The sequence below is a fragment of the Scyliorhinus canicula genome, chromosome 5, assembly GCF_902713615.1.
Source record: "Scyliorhinus canicula chromosome 5, sScyCan1.1, whole genome shotgun sequence".
NCBI lineage: Eukaryota > Metazoa > Chordata > Chondrichthyes > Carcharhiniformes > Scyliorhinidae > Scyliorhinus > Scyliorhinus canicula.
In genome coordinates this window covers 11,875,522-11,892,258 of record NC_052150.1, presented here as the reverse complement: position 1 = coordinate 11,892,258, position 16,737 = coordinate 11,875,522, and the positions used below count along the sequence as shown (strand labels likewise).

Sequence of the window (16,737 nt, the reverse complement as noted above, 5' to 3'; positions counted from 1 at the left end):
AATTTTGGAATCTTTAAAATATGTGGATTATACTGGGGCAGTCCTTCATCAACGTACTGGGGTTACCACTGACATCGTAACTGGACCACCTATTCAAATATTGTGCCTACGAGAGCAGGTCAGAAGCTGAGAATTCTATAGCAAGCATTTCACCTCCTGACTCCTCAAATCCTGTCCACTATCTGCGCGGCACAAGTCAGGAGTGTGATGGAACGCTCTCCACTTGCCTGGAGAGTGCAGCTCCGTAACAATAGTCAAGAAGCACGACACCATCCAAGACAAAGCAGCCCGCTTGTTTGGCACCCCCATTCACCACATTAAACATTCACCCCCTGCACCACTGACACACATTGACATGGTGCGTGCCATTTAAAGATGCACTACAACAACGTGCCAAAGTTCCTCTGACAGCAGTTACCAAACCCTCGACCTCCACCATCTAGAAGGACAGATGCAGCAGGTGCATGGGGAATATAACTGTGAATGCGTGTCTAATTCACATGTCTCTCAGTCCTGAAGAAACGATCTCGAACACGTCCGTACTTCAGAATATTCTTTATTGCGATCGGGGCTGCTCTCTAGGTATTCCAAAGAAACACCTCTCTGAGAGTGCCAAAGTCTTGCTCAAAGCACCCTTCTTTTATATGTTTTTTTAAGGGGTTGTCTCTTGCATTCACTTGAGCTTGCCTCCAGTACAGATTACAGCTTGTTTTTACCAAATGTTTAGTACATGATTAATTTGTTATTGTCATATTTTTAATACATAATTTTACAGACATTGAGATAGATATTGAGATTATCTATTGGCACATGATAATGTAGCAGTTTTAGCTTAATTAGTAAATGTTAGCTATAATTGCAAGCGGCCCCCATATTTCATATCTCATCATCCGGCCATTCGCCTTGTTTCTCAAGGCTGTTTGGCTTATAGTCACACTCCCTTACCTTGAACATCCTTCAATGGCTTCAATAACATATTCTTTTAATTCGTGATGTTCCACCTGGCTCTTTCTGGCTATTAACCCTTGCTTCACATCCTCACTCCCCCCTTTGATCATTCCATGATCACACAGCCCTCAGAAACTTATCCTTGAGAGTCTGAGGAATGCCTCCGGGAAATTTGGCTCTACATCCTCATACACATTGTCGGCACGTACTAAGTCCTGCGGGTCTAATTGGGAAAGCCGCTGCAGCATCTGTGGCATCACAGAAGCGCCTAAACGATTACAAAAGCATTTAACACAGGTTATAATAATACACAGCAAAATGCAAAAAGCGATAAAGATAATAAATCCATGAAACAGATAGGTGGTCCAGGAGCTAGACCACAGCCATCCCCAGTCGTCTGAGGAGGACTGGCGGAGTCTCTTTACCCCATCTCTAATGTGGCCCACTAGGTGCGTAATGTTCTCCGAGCTATCAGGGATATAAGTACAGCACTCAGAACCCACCACAGCACATGTACCTCCCTTGCTGGCGAGGAGGTAGTCTAGAGCCATACGGTTCTGTAAGGCAACCGTCCGAACAGCTACTAACTCTGCGCTGAGCTCACTGAGTCCTTCCGCGGTATCATTGGCCACCTGCTCCAATATATCCCGGAGCTGGGTGACTTTTTGGAGAGATCTAATACTGCCGAACTGCGGCCAAAGGACCGTAGCTATTACCTCCCAAGGCACAATGGACCTAGTGGATCGGGCATGGGGATGGTTGGATAGGTCTGTATAATGGGCGATACCAGGGACTACAAAGCCCATATAGCAAGAACCCGACCAATTTTCCGGCAACCAGGGATATGCTTTATGTCCGCATACAAAATAGGTATCATTGTACGAGGTCAAGTTCCCCTTGGCATCCGTCATCATGATTCTAGTCGGTTCCCCCCTCCAGGGGCCGCCACTAGTCTGGTTCTTTATTGCTGACCAATTAAAGGTGAACAAGCCCTTTTGTGTAAGATTAGTTATGGGTGGTTGCCAAATCAAGGTCTGGTTACATTGGCTAGTACCTACTGGGTAGGTCCCATTGGCATGATCCTTTTTAAAACATATACTGCCTTTTGGAAATTTAGCATACTTGGGGAGGATCAGGTAGGGCGGCTGACGGGTTGCATTAAACTTCGGCCACCACCATCCTTGAAACCTGTTCATATTGAACCCAGCCGACTGCCAATCTATCATATCTTGTGTATCATTATCAGAATCGGTATGATTACGTCGCAAAGCCCATTCTGCAACCTCCTCGATCAAATAGGAAAGAGGGACCAAAGGAATACCCCCATGGGCATGGCTGGGAACATGCGTACATACCCAACAAGAGGAGACATTCAATTTCTTTGCATAAGTATAAGACATAAACAGGAATGAATTTGCAGTCACATGGTGTGTTGCCCGCTTCCTCCTGGTAGGTGGGTTAGTATGGATAGTCTTATCTGCAGGAACTCGTGGCCTGCTTTTCCTTGTACATCGGTAGTCCCACCGGCAAGCGTAGCGAACGCAGGTCAGGGATCCGCGGGTAGCCAGGAATCGAGGCTTCTGCTCATCTTGATGAATGATGGTGGTGCTGTTTTCTACTGTGGTCGTCGTCTGCAAGGTCTCATCTGTGGTTTTGTTGGCAGTCATGTCCTTACGATAAAGGCACAGAATCCTTGAGCTGGGTCTGCATCGCCGGTCTCGAGCGGTTGCACACAGTAGTGTGCTAGCGAGGATCGTGAGGACAAAAGGCAGTCTCATCCTGTAGTCGAACGATCAGCCACATGTACCTAGAACTTTAAATGAGAGTTAGTGATCACGCAAATTTTATAAGTTTACAATGGTGCATGTGAATCCATGCATTACGCCCTTCAATTTTGACTGCTGTGGGGGTAGTTAGGAGAACTTGAAATGGTCTCTCCCAACGTGGTTCCAACCCCTTCCGTATCCAATTGCGGATCATCACATGGTCTCCCGGTTGTACAATATCGGAGCTAGCTAAGGGTGGCACTTCCTCTTGCGTGGCACGTACTCGCAAGTGGAGACTCTTTAAGACTTCAGTCAAGGCTATTATATAATTAGCCTTTTCTGTAGTCATGTGGTGGAACTGAATGTCTTGGGATGTATGACAGTCCCAGGGGGTGCGAAGGGGTCTTCCGTACAAGATTTCAGCGGGACTCAATCGAGTCTTTCCCGCAGGGGTAGTTCTGATCTGGAAAAGTGCAACAGGTAAAAGTTTGAGCCAGGTGGCTCCAGTCTCTGCTTGCAGCTTAGCAAGTTTGGTTTTCAAAGTCTGGTTAGCTCTTTCCACTATCCCAGCTGCCTGGGGTCTGTAGGCGCAGTGTAACTGCTGTTTAATTCCTAGTTGAGTGCAGAATTCTTTATTGATCTGTCCCACAAAGTGAGGTCCATTATCAGAGCTTAAACGATATGGAAGTCCAAATCTTGGTACAATTTCACGCATAAGAACTTCTACTACAGTTGAAGCCTTATTATCTACAGTAGGATAGGCCTCTATCCATTTACTAAACACGTCAACAATCACTAATACATGCTTATAACACTGGCATCTTTCCAACTCAATGTAGTCCAGTTGCAGGGTCTCAAAGGGACCCTCGGGCAATGGTGTTTTCCCCTGCTCGCAGGGGACAGCCTTCCCAGGGTTATACTGCTGACATATCAAGCAGCGATTGCTAATTCGTTGGGCTATCTCCTGCAGTCTGGCATGCCACCAGGTTTTTAACAATATATCACCTGTAGCGCGAGCACCACAGTGAGTTGCAAAGTGTACACATGCGGCCACCCAGGCTGCCAAAGCATCGGGCATACATGTCTGCCCTGCTGGGGTGACCCACAGCTTACTTTCTTTATCATATATACATCCCAATTCTTCCCATAACTTTATATCGCTAGCAGGAGCGTCCTCCTGTAGCTGGATTACATCAGTAATGGTCGGCATAGGTTTTTTTTTAGAGGGAGACTTGTCTTTTGAGCTTTTAGTCTGGCTCATCATTTTAGGCACTACCATGGCTTTTGACTTTGAGACTTCTTTTGCTTGGTGGTCGGCCTGCCTATTTCCTTCATCTACTGGAGTTCTTCCTTTTGTATGGGCAGTACACTTTATCACTGCTACCTTTTCTGGGAGCATAAGAGCTTGGAGTAACTGGGTTACTAGCTGCTGATGGGAAATTGGGGTGCCAGCAGACGTTAAGAATCCTCTGTTCTTCCATAATTGTTCAAAATCATGTACAACTCCAAAAGTATATCTGGAGTCTGTATAAATATTTACTTTGTGCCTGCTCCTAGTCCGCATGCGTGTATTAGTGCGAACAATTCTGCTTGCTGTGCTGAAAACGGAGTCTCAAATGCTGCTAATTCTACTGTCTCCCCACCCTGGTTGATTATAGCATATCCTGATAACTGCTCCCCCCTTTCACCGATGGAAGCACTTCCATCTGTGAAAGGTTAGGTCTGGGTCGTTAAGAGGGTGAAAATTCAAAACTTAAGATTTGTAAGTTCCAATTAAAATGCATCTTCAGCTGTGTGGACTGTTCATTACTTTATCAGAATTTAAAAGGCCAGAGCTCACAGGCAAACCCGCATGGGAGTGTCAAGACATCTTCTGGATTACACACAAAAGCTTGTTGAAAGGGTTAATTGTCTTGCAGAGACAAAAAGGGGCGTATAGTGGGTGGATAAATTGGAATGATGCCATTCGCATCTCTAAACTTGTTTTTAATTTTTCACTCAAATGGCTGGGAGTAAAAGTTGGAGTGCTGCCAAATTCCCGTTATCAAGTTTTTCAAGGAACACAATATGTTATTGAAACTCATGGACATATTTCATTTACCCATCTGTTGTTTATAAGTAATTCTGCAATCTCATAATTAAAACATCTGCATTGTGAGACAGTTCCGTTTCACCCTACTGAAGATTATCTGTGTCAGGGAAGTTCCAACCCTGAACCAATGAAACACGGCTTGATCACACCTGTCACATGCACTTCAACCATCCCTACCTCCGCTGAACACCACAAAACCAATACTTTCCTATTCCTACACACGTAATCTCGCACCCTGATTAAAATTCCCTGTGTATCAAAATTACCCTGGAAATGTCAATATGATAGCCTTTGAAAAGAAAAAATTGTTAACTGTACTCAAACTATAATCTTTAAAGGCAATGCCTAGACAATTTGAAGCTTTCAAGTAATCACAGCTCGTAACAAAACTTTTAAAAGTAAAGATCTGAAGTCAAAGTCTGAATACAGAGACAGTGAATAGTTCAGAACAAAGTTTAGATGCCTAAAACTCTCTCTATAGATGCCTAAAACTCCCTCTCTCTCTCTCTCTCGCTCTGTCTATCTCTCTACGTAACTCTGTCTGTCTCTGGAACTCTTGTCGCTCCTTCTCTACCGCTCCCCGTCTCTGTCTCTCCCTGACTCACTCCCTTTCGCGCTCTCAACTTGCGCTGTCTCTATCAGTCTCTCTCTCTGTCACTGGCTCTCTCTCTCTCTCTCTCTAACCCTCTCACTCTTTCTCTAAAATGGAGCTCAATTAAAATACTGAACAAAATTTTTCATTCTCCTTCGAAAACTTTATCTGTGTCATTCCATTTAAGACAATTTCCACTGATTAATTATAGAGGCATTAGCTATTCTTAGAGATGTATATTTCTTTGTGCAGATGACCTGCTTGCTGAAATGGTTAAATTTTTGTACAGAATCGAAAGTGGTGGAGAACTTGGCATGATGCCATCTCCGTCTGCTATGTGACCTTAGACATTACCCATCCTTTCTTTCAATTTTCAATGTTCGTTATTTAACCGGTTTTTGGAAAGAGACATTACTGGATGTTTATTTTTCTTTTATTTCAAATGAGTTGAATTACTGCTGAATTTATCTGGACGGCTTGAAACGATCTGAAGTTATTCTCGCCATGTATCCATTCTTAAGTTTCTAACCGTAACCTTGTATTGATTTTCCTCCCCATTTTTTCGTTTTGGGAGGGGGGGGTTAGTCATCCTCAGATATTCCTCAACAAAACTAATTGAGTGTTTTAGCCCCTTTCTGATCTTTTGGACTTCACTTAATTTGATTTTGTTTTTCTCTCCTTGAGACATTCCGGGACAGTTGTTAGCCGTAATTGTTGGCAGTTTTGTGAGGTCTTTACACTATCTTTACCCACTTGATTGCTTTGTTTAAAGGAGTTAGAGCTCAATTCCTTTTAACCAGCCTGTCTTCCAAATGGTGTGAAGGTTGAATTTATCATTTGTGCTTCTAACTTTATTTGTCTTATCTTTACTTCTGTGTATCTCACCATTTTTCTCTGTTCCACAGAAATCACACCCATCTTTGATCATTGTTTTTTTTACCAGAGTATTTTGCTCTTCAAAAACCAAAAAATGTTTTAAACTGACTTTTTTACTCATTTGGCCTTGATACTAGATTTATTGGATGTTACCTCGCCGTCTGTCCGCCTTGCCAAGTGATTCTAATTTTAGGCGGTCAAAGGTTTGACTACTCGCCTTGTCCACCGGCTCGAGCGGCGTCCAGCTCAGCAAATCCTTCCAGACTTACACTAAATGTTAGGGGTGAAAATATTCACACAAAGGCCTGAATATCAGTAACAAAGCAGTTTACTATGTCAGAATTCTGGGAGATAAGATTTGGGAACTCTGCAGTCCCTGACAGCACCTTATCTCACTTAAGCTTAAACTCACATGGATTGCTATACAGATTCAAGGCGGATAGCCTAATGACTTGGTTCTTTTCCCATATGTGCCTTCCTTTTTTTAAGACCTTGGCTGTTTTAACTATTTCTTTCTCTGTCAATTTTATACCCAATTTTAATGCATTAGTTTTCCACCAGTGGCCATTTTTCTTCTCCTAAATTTTTATGCAATTCTCCTGACAATTGTCTCAGTTGCTTGGAATATTCCGGATATTGCTCACACAAGGTTTGAAGCGCGCTTCCACTATCGGAGGTTGTATCTAACGTATTACCTATCTCTACACTATTGGCAGTTAATGATCCCTGCGATTATTGTTAATTTGGTGAAATGGTCCTGGACCACTTTATTCAATCTTGAATTTAAACGGAGTTATCCTGCTCCGTTGCCCAATTCAGGCAGGCTCATCCGTGCCTGCAAGCCTATCTAACTACAAGGTTATAACGTCCTTGTTATAGTTTTAACTTGGGGTTGATCACGCACCCTTCTAAAGCCTCTTATTGCGGGGGCACTTTTAAACAAAAGCAAGGATCATAATAATGCCGAAACCTCTGTTGTAGCTATAACTGTGGGGGCTACACACCCTCCCTTAAGACACTAGTCCTTGACTGTGCCCGTGGCTATAACTGTAGGGGCCACACTCCCTCCCTTAAACGGGTTCGCCGGACTGACCTGGATTTCGTAGGAGCGTCCCTGAGCACTGGCAGCGGGGCCGAGTCGCGGACGGTACAGCGGAGGGGAATACCAAAGTGGCAAAAAAAAATTTACTCACAGTGGTGGCCCAATTCCTCCTTCGCTCCCGAACTCGACCAGTCGCTTACGCCGTGAGTCTCAGCGGAGACTCTTTGAAATCCCACCGCTGCCACCAAATGTGAATGCGTGTCTAATTCACATGTCTCTCAGTCCGGAAGAAACAATCTCGAACACGTCCGTACTTCAAAATATTCTTTATTGCGATCGGGGCTGCTCTCTAGGTGTTCCAAAGAAACACCTCTCTGAGAGTGCCAAAGTCTTGCTCAAAGCACCCTTCTTTTATATGTTTTTTTAAGAGGTTGTCTCTTACATTCACTTGAGCTTGCCTCCAGTACAGATTACAGCTTGTTTTTACCAAATGTTTAGTACATGATTAATTTGTTATTGTCATATTTTTAATACATAATTTTACAGACATTGAGATAGATATTGAGGTTATCTATTGGCACATGATAATGTAGCAGTTTTAGCTTAATTAGTAAATGTTAGCTATAATTGCAAGCGGCCCCCATATTTCATATCTCATCATCCGGCCATTCGCCTTGTTTCTCAAGGCTGTTTGGCTTATAGTCACACTCCCTTACCTTGAACATCCTTCAATGGCTTCAATAACATATTCTTTTAATTCGTGATGTTCCACCTGGCACTTTCTGGCTATTAACCCTTGCTTCACATCCTCATAACCACCTGTACGCTCCCTTCCTATCCACACACCATCCTAACTTGGAAATATATCGCTGTTCCTTAACTGTGGTCGGGTCACAATCCTGGAAATCCACCCCTAACAATACCATGGGTTTATTTATAACACATGGACTGGATTGGTTCATGATTAGATTCTCCCAGAACTAGCCTGCTTCATGGAATAAAATTGTTGCAATCTCCAGAAGTGTACATAACCCCACCTTCTCAAGTGCAATTGATGACGAGGAACAAATTCTGGCCAGCCCAGCGATACTCACATCCCATGAAAAAAAGGTGAAGGTTGAGGTGAAATGTTTATCTCTGGATAAAACGGCGAAAACTGCACTAGCACTGGCCTGAAACCGATCGCAGGGGCAGTGAGTGTGTGCACCTGGACCCAGTGGCAGTGAGTGTGTGACCCTGGACCCACTGGCGGTGAGTGAGAGAGCCTGGACCCAGTGGCAGTGAGTGTGAACCTGGACCCAGTGGCAGTGAGTGTGTGAACCTGGACCCAGTGGCAGTGAGTGTGAACCTGGACCCAGTGGCAGTGAGTGTGTGACCCTGGACCCACTGGCGGTGAGTGAGAGAGCCTGGACCCAGTGGCAGTGAGAGTGTGAACCTGGACCCAGTGGCAGTGAGTGTGTGAACCTGGACCCAGTGGCAGTGAGTGTGTGAACCTGGACCCAGTGGCAGTGAGTGTGTGAACCTGGACCCAGTGGCAGTGAGTGTGTGCACCAGGACCCAGTGGCAGTGAGTGTGTGAACCTGGACCCAGTGGCGGTGTGTGTGTGAACCTGGACCCAGTGGCAGTGTGTGTGTGAACCTGGACCCAGTGGCAGTGAGTGTGTGCACCTGGACCCAGTGGCAGTGAGTGTGTGCACCAGGACCCAGTGGCAGTGAGTGTGTGAACCAGGACCCAGTGGCAGTGAGTGTGCACCAGGACCCAGTGGCAGTGAGTGTGTGAACCTGGACCCAGTGGCAGTGAGTGTGTGAACCTGGACCCAGTGGCAGTGAGTGTGTGCACCAGGACCCAGTGGCAGTGAGTGTGTGAACCTGGACCCAGTGGCAGTGAGTGTGTGAACCTGGACCCAGTGGCAGTGAGTGTGTGAACCTGGACCCAGTGGCAGTGAGTGTGCACCAGGACCCAGTGGCAGTGAGTGTGCACCAGGACCCAGTGGCAGTGAGTGTGTGAACCTGGACCCAGTGGCAGTGAGTGTGTGAACCTGGACCCAGTGGCAGTGAGTGTGTGAACCAGGACCCAGTGGCAGTGAGTGTGTGAACCTGGACCCAGTGGCAGTGAGTGTGTGAACCTGGACCCAGTGGCAGTGAGTGTGTGCACCAGGACCCAGTGGCAGTGAGTGTGTGAACCAGGACCCAGTGGCGGTGAGTGTGTGAACCTGGACCCAGTGGCAGTGAGTGTGTGAACCTGGACCCAGTGGCAGTGAGTGTGTGAACCAGGACCCAGTGGCAGTGAGTGTGTGCACCAGGACCCAGTGGCGGTGAGTGTGTGGACCCAGTGGCGGTGAGTGTGTGCACCAGGACCCAGTGGCGGTGAGTGTGTGGACCCAGTGGCGGTGAGTGTGAGAGCCTGGACCCAGGGGCAGTGAGTGTGTGCACCAGGACCCAGTGGCAGTGAGTGTGAGAGCCTGGACCCAGTGGCGGTGAGTGTGTGCACCTGGACCCAGTGGCGGTGAGTGTGTGCACCAGGACCCAGCGGCAGTGAGTGTGTGAACCTGGACCCAGTGGCAGTGAGTGTGTGAACCAGGACCCAGTGGCAGTGAGTGTGCACCAGGACCCAGTGGCAGTGAGTGTGTGAACCTGGACCCAGTGGCAGTGAGCGTGTGAACCTGGACCCAGGGGTGGTGAGTGTGTGCACCAGGACCCAGGGGTGGTGAGTGTGTGAACCTGGACCCAGTGGCAGTGAGTGTGTGAACCAGGACCCAGTGGCGATGAGTGTGTGCACCAGGACCCAGTGGCAGTGAGCGTGTGAACCAGGACCCAGTGGCAGTGAGTGTGTGAACCAGGACCCAGTGGCAGTGAGTGTGTGAACCTGGACCCAGTGGCAGTGAGTGTGTGAACCAGGACCCAGTGGCGGTGAGTGTGTGAACCTGGACCCAGGGGCAGTGAGAGTGTGAACCTGGACCCAGTGGCGGTGAGTGTGTGGACCCAGTGGCGGTGAGTGTGTGCACCAGGACCCAGTGGCGGTGAGTGTGTGGACCCAGTGGCGGTGAGTGTGAGAGCCTGGACCCAGTGGCAGTGAGTGTGAGAGCCTGGACCCAGTGGCGGTGAGTGTGTGCACCTGGACCCAGTGGCGGTGAGTGTGTGCACCAGGACCCAGTGGCAGTGAGTGTGTGCACCAGGACCCAGGGGCAGTGAGTGTGTGAACCTGGACCCAGGGGCAGTGAGTGTGTGCACCAGGACCCAGGGGCAGTGAGTGTGTGAACCTGGACCCAGTGGCAGTGAGTGTGAGAGCCTGGACCCAGTGGCAGTGAGTGTGAGAGCCTGGACCCAGTGGCAGTGAGTGTGAGAGCCTGGACCCAGTGGCAGTGAGTGTGAGAGCCTGGACCCAGTGGCAGTGAGTGTGTGAACCAGGACCCAGCGGCAGTGAGTGTGTGAACCTGGACCCAGTGGTGGTGAGCGTGTGCACCAGGACCCAGTGGCAGTGAGTGTGTGAACCTGGACCCAGTGGCGATGAGTGTGTGCACCAGGACCCAGTGGCAGTGAGTGTGTGCACCAGGACCCAGTGGTGGTGAGCGTGTGCACCAGGACCCAGTGGCAGTGAGTGTGTGAACCTGGACCCAGTGGCAGTGAGTGTGTGCACCAGGACCCAGTGGTGGTGAGTGTGTGCACCAGGACCCAGTGGCAGTGAGTGTGTGCACCAGGACCCAGTGGCAGTGAGCGTGTGCACCAGGACCCAGTGGCAGTGAGTGTGTGAACCTGGACCCAGTGGCAGTGAGTGTGTGCACCAGGACCCAGTGGCAGTGAGTGTGTGAACCTGGACCCAGTGGTGGTGAGCGTGTGCACCAGGACCCAGTGGCAGTGAGTGTGTGCACCAGGACCCAGTGGCAGTGAGTGTGAACCTGGACCCAGTGGCAGTGAGTGTGAACCTGGACCCAGTGGCAGTGAGTGTGTGAACCTGGACCCAGTGGCAGTGAGTGTGTGAACCTGGACCCAGTGGCGATGAGTGTGTGCACCAGGACCCAGTGGCAGTGAGTGTGTGCACCAGGACCCAGTGGCAGTGAGTGTGAACCTGGACCCAGTGGTGGTGAGTGTGTGAACCTGGACCCAGGGGTGGTGAGTGTGTGAACCTGGACCCAGGGGTGGTGAGTGTGTGAACCTGGACCCAGTGGCAGTGAGTGTGTGAACCTGGACCCAGTGGCGGTGAGTGTGAACCAGGACCCAGTGGCAGTGAGCGTGTGCACCAGGACCCAGTGGCAGTGAGCGTGTGCACCAGGACCCAGGGGTGGTGAGTGTGTGAACCTGGACCCAGTGGCGGTGAGTGTGTGAACCAGGACCCAGTGGCAGTGAGTGTGTGAACCTGGACCCAGTGGCAGTGAGCGTGTGCACCAGGACCCAGTGGCAGTGAGCGTGTGCACCAGGACCCAGTGGCAGTGAGTGTGTGAACCTGGACCCAGTGGCAGTGAGTGTGTGCACCAGGACCCAGGGGTGGTGAGTGTGTGCACCTGGACCCAGTGACGGTGAGTGTGTGAACCTGGACCCAGTGGCGGTGAGTGTGTGAACCTGGACCCAGTGGCGGTGAGTGTGTGCACCTGGATCCAGTGGCGGTGAGTGTGTGAACCTGGATCCAGTGGCAGTGAGTGTGTGAACCTGGAGCCAGTGGCAGAGAGTGTGTGAACCTGGACCCAGTGGCGGTGAGTGTGTGAACCTGGACCCAGTGACAGTGAGTGTGTGAACCAGGACCCAGTGGCAGTGAGCGTGTGAACCTGGACCCAGTGGCGGTGAGTGTGTGCACCAGGACCCAGTGGCAGTGAGTGTGTGAACCAGGACCCAGTGGCAGTGAGTGTGTGCACCAGGACCCAGTGGCAGTGAGTGTGTGAACCTGGACCCAGTGGCGGTGAGTGTGTGAACCTGGACCCAGTGGCAGTGAGTGTGTGCACCAGGACCCAGTGGCAGTGAGTGTGTGAACCTGGACCCAGTGGCAGTGAGTGTGTGAACCTGGACCCAGTGGCGGTGAGTGTGTGAACCTGGACCCAGTGGCGGTGTGTGTGTGAACCTGGACCCAGTGGCAGTGAGTGTGTGAACCTGGACCCAGTGGCAGTGAGTGTGTGAACCAGGACCCAGTGGCAGTGAGTGTGTGAACCAGGACCCAGTGGCAGTGAGTGTGCACCAGGACCCAGTGGCAGTGAGTGTGTGAACCTGGACCCAGTGGCAGTGAGTGTGTGCACCAGGACCCAGTGGCAGTGAGTGTGTGAACCAGGACCCAGTGGCAGTGAGTGTGCACCAGGACCCAGTGGCAGTGAGTGTGTGAACCTGGACCCAGTGGCAGTGAGTGTGTGCACCAGGACCCAGTGGCAGTGAGTGTGTGAACCTGGACCCAGTGGCAGTGAGTGTGTGCACCAGGACCCAGTGGCAGTGAGTGTGTGAACCAGGACCCAGTGGCAGTGAGTGTGTGAACCTGGACCCAGTGGCAGTGAGTGTGTGAACCAGGACCCAGTGGCAGTGAGTGTGTGAACCTGGACCCAGTGGCGGTGTGTGTGTGAACCTGGACCCAGTGGCAGTGAGTGTGTGAACCTGGACCCAGTGGCGGGGAGTGTGTGCACCAGGACCCAGTGGCAGTGAGCGTGTGAACCAGGACCCAGTGGCAGTGAGTGTGTGAACCTGGACCCAGTGGCAGTGAGTGTGTGCACCAGGACCCAGTGGCGGTGAGTGTGTGAACCTGGACCCAGGGGCAGTGAGAGTGTGAACCTGGACCCAGTGGCGGTGAGTGTGTGGACCCAGTGGCGGTGAGTGTGTGCACCAGGACCCAGTGGCGGTGAGTGTGTGGACCCAGTGGCGGTGAGTGTGAGAGCCTGGACCCAGTGGCGGTGAGTGTGTGCACCTGGACCCAGTGGCGGTGAGTGTGTGCACCAGGACCCAGTGGCAGTGAGTGTGTGCACCAGGACCCAGGGGCAGTGAGTGTGTGCACTAGGACCCAGTGGCAGTGAGTGTGTGAACCTGGACCCAGTGGCGGTGTGTGTGTGAACCTGGACCCAGTGGCAGTGAGTGTGTGAACCTGGACCCAGTGGCGGGGAGTGTGTGCACCAGGACCCAGTGGCGGTGTGTGTGTGAACCTGGACCCAGTGGCAGTGAGTGTGTGAACCTGGACCCAGTGGCAGTGAGTGTGTGAACCAGGACCCAGTGGCAGTGAGTGTGTGAACCAGGACCCAGTGGCAGTGAGTGTGTGCACCAGGACCCAGTGGCAGTGAGTGTGTGAACCAGGACCCAGTGGCAGTGAGTGTGTGAACCTGGACCCAGTGGCAGTGAGTGTGTGCACCAGGACCCAGTGGCCATGAGTGTGTGAACCTGGACCCAGGGGCAGTGAGTGTGTGAACCAGGACCCAGTGGCAGTGAGTGTGTGCACCAGGACCCAGTGGCAGTGAGTGTGTGAACCAGGACCCAGTGGCAGTGAGTGTGTGAACCTGGACCCAGTGGCAGTGAGTGTGTGCACCAGGACCCAGTGGCGGTGAGTGTGTGAACCTGGACCCAGGGGCAGTGAGAGTGTGAACCTGGACCCAGTGGCGGTGAGTGTGTGGACCCAGTGGCGGTGAGTGTGTGCACCAGGACCCAGTGGCGGTGAGTGTGTGGACCCAGTGGCGGTGAGTGTGAGAGCCTGGACCCAGTGGCGGTGAGTGTGTGCACCTGGACCCAGTGGCGGTGAGTGTGTGCACCAGGACCCAGTGGCAGTGAGTGTGTGCACCAGGACCCAGGGGCAGTGAGTGTGTGCACTAGGACCCAGTGGCAGTGAGTGTGTGAACCTGGACCCAGTGGCGGTGAGTGTGTGAACCTGGACCCAGGGGCAGTGAGTGTGTGAACCAGGACCCAGTGGCAGTGAGTGTGAGAGCCTGGACCCAGTGGCAGTGAGTGTGTGCACCAGGACCCAGGGGCAGTGAGTGTGTGAACCTGGACCCAGTGGCAGTGAGTGTGAGAGCCTGGACCCAGTGGCAGTGAGTGTGAGAGCCTGGACCCAGTGGCAGTGAGTGTGAGAGCCTGGACCCAGTGGCAGTGTGTGTGTGAACCAGGACCCAGCGGCAGTGAGTGTGTGAACCTGGACCCAGTGGCAGTGAGTGTGTGAACCTGGACCCAGTGGCAGTGAGTGTGTGAACCTGGACCCAGTGGCGGGGAGTGTGTGCACCAGGACCCAGTGGCAGTGAGTGTGTGAACCTGGACCCAGTGGCGATGAGTGTGTGCACCAGGACCCAGTGGCAGTGAGTGTGTGCACCAGGACCCAGTGGCAGTGAGTGTGTGAACCTGGACCCAGTGGCAGTGAGTGTGAACCTGGACCCAGTGGCAGTGAGTGTGTGAACCAGGACCCAGTGGCAGTGAGTGTGTGAACCTGGACCCAGTGGCGATGAGTGTGTGCACCAGGACCCAGTGGCAGTGAGTGTGTGCACCAGGACCCAGTGGCAGTGAGTGTGAACCTGGACCCAGTGGCAGTGAGTGTGTGCACCAGGACCCAGTGGCAGTGAGTGTGCACCAGGACCCAGTGGCGATGAGTGTGTGAACCTGGACCCAGTGGCAGTGAGTGTGTGAACCTGGACCCAGTGGCGGTGAGTGTGTGAACCTGGACCCAGGGGTGGTGAGTGTGTGAACCTGGACCCAGTGGCAGTGAGCGTGTGCACCAGGACCCAGGGGTGGTGAGTGTGTGAACCTGGACCCAGTGGCAGTGAGCGTGTGCACCAGGACCCAGGGGCGGTGAGTGTGTGAACCTGGACCCAGGGGTGGTGAGTGTGTGAACCTGGACCCAGGGGTGGTGAGCGTGTGCACCAGGACCCAGGGGAAGTGAGAGTGCACCAGGACCCAGGGGCAGTGAGTGTGTGAACCTGGACCCAGTGGCAGTGAGTGTGTGAACCTGGACCCAGGGGTGGTGAGTGTGTGAACCTGGACCCAGGGGTGGTGAGTGTGTGAACCTGGACCCAGTGGCAGTGAGCGTGTGCACCAGGACCCAGTGGCAGTGAGTGTGTGCACCAGGACCCAGGGGTGGTGAGTGTGTGAACCTGGACCCAGGGGTGGTGAGTGTGTGAACCTGGACCCAGGGGTGGTGAGTGTGTGAACCTGGACCCAGTGGCGGTGAGTGTGTGAACCTGGACCCAGTGGCAGTGAGCGTGTGCACCAGGACCTAGTGGCAGTGAGTGTGTGCACCAGGACCCAGTGGCAGTGAGTGTGTGCACCAGGACCCAGTGGCAGTGAGTGTGTGCACCAGGACCCAGTGGCAGTGAGTGTGTGAACCAGGACCCAGTGGCAGTGAGTGTGCACCAGGACCCAGTGGCAGTGAGTGTGTGAACCTGGACCCAGTGGCAGTGAGTGTGTGCACCAGGACCCAGTGGCAGTGAGTGTGTGAACCTGGACCCAGTGGCAGTGAGTGTGTGCACCAGGACCCAGTGGCAGTGAGTGTGTGAACCAGGACCCAGTGGCAGTGAGTGTGTGAACCTGGACCCAGTGGCAGTGAGTGTGTGAACCAGGACCCAGTGGCAGTGAGTGTGTGAACCTGGACCCAGTGGCGGTGTGTGTGTGAACCTGGACCCAGTGGCAGTGAGTGTGTGAACCTGGACCCAGTGGCGGGGAGTGTGTGCACCAGGACCCAGTGGCAGTGAGCGTGTGAACCAGGACCCAGTGGCAGTGAGTGTGTGAACCTGGACCCAGTGGCAGTGAGTGTGTGCACCAGGACCCAGTGGCGGTGAGTGTGTGAACCTGGACCCAGGGGCAGTGAGAGTGTGAACCTGGACCCAGTGGCGGTGAGTGTGTGGACCCAGTGGCGGTGAGTGTGTGCACCAGGACCCAGTGGCGGTGAGTGTGTGGACCCAGTGGCGGTGAGTGTGAGAGCCTGGACCCAGTGGCGGTGAGTGTGTGCACCTGGACCCAGTGGCGGTGAGTGTGTGCACCAGGACCCAGTGGCAGTGAGTGTGTGCACCAGGACCCAGGGGCAGTGAGTGTGTGCACTAGGACCCAGTGGCAGTGAGTGTGTGAACCTGGACCCAGTGGCGGTGTGTGTGTGAACCTGGACCCAGTGGCAGTGAGTGTGTGAACCTGGACCCAGTGGCGGGGAGTGTGTGCACCAGGACCCAGTGGCGGTGTGTGTGTGAACCTGGACCCAGTGGCAGTGAGTGTGTGAACCTGGACCCAGTGGCAGTGAGTGTGTGAACCAGGACCCAGTGGCAGTGAGTGTGTGAACCAGGACCCAGTGGCAGTGAGTGTGTGCACCAGGACCCAGTGGCAGTGAGTGTGTGAACCAGGACCCAGTGGCAGTGAGTGTGTGAACCTGGACCCAGTGGCAGTGAGTGTGTGCACCAGGACCCAGTGGCGGTGAGTGTGTGAACCTGGACCCAGGGGCAGTGAGTGTGTGAACCAGGACCCAGTGGCAGTGAGTGTGTGCACCAGGACCCAGTGGC

The 16,737-nt window shown here is 52.4% G+C and overlaps 2 protein-coding genes across 2 annotated transcripts in view; one reads left to right on the top strand and one right to left on the bottom strand.

The window, feature by feature from the left end:
- exosc7 (exosome component 7) overlaps positions 1-16,737 on the top strand; it is a 53,189-nt gene that overhangs the window by 21,207 nt on the left and 15,245 nt on the right. The window lies entirely within an intron of this gene.
- On the bottom strand, positions 681-7,595 carry LOC119965772. Its single transcript, XM_038796584.1, has 2 exons — positions 7,468-7,595; positions 681-2,761 (listed from the first exon to the last, which is right to left on the bottom strand). Exon 2 carries the CDS (start codon positions 2,724-2,726, stop codon positions 1,077-1,079), a length of 1,650 nt encoding a protein of 549 aa, XP_038652512.1. The 5' UTR covers positions 2,727-2,761; positions 7,468-7,595; the 3' UTR covers positions 681-1,076.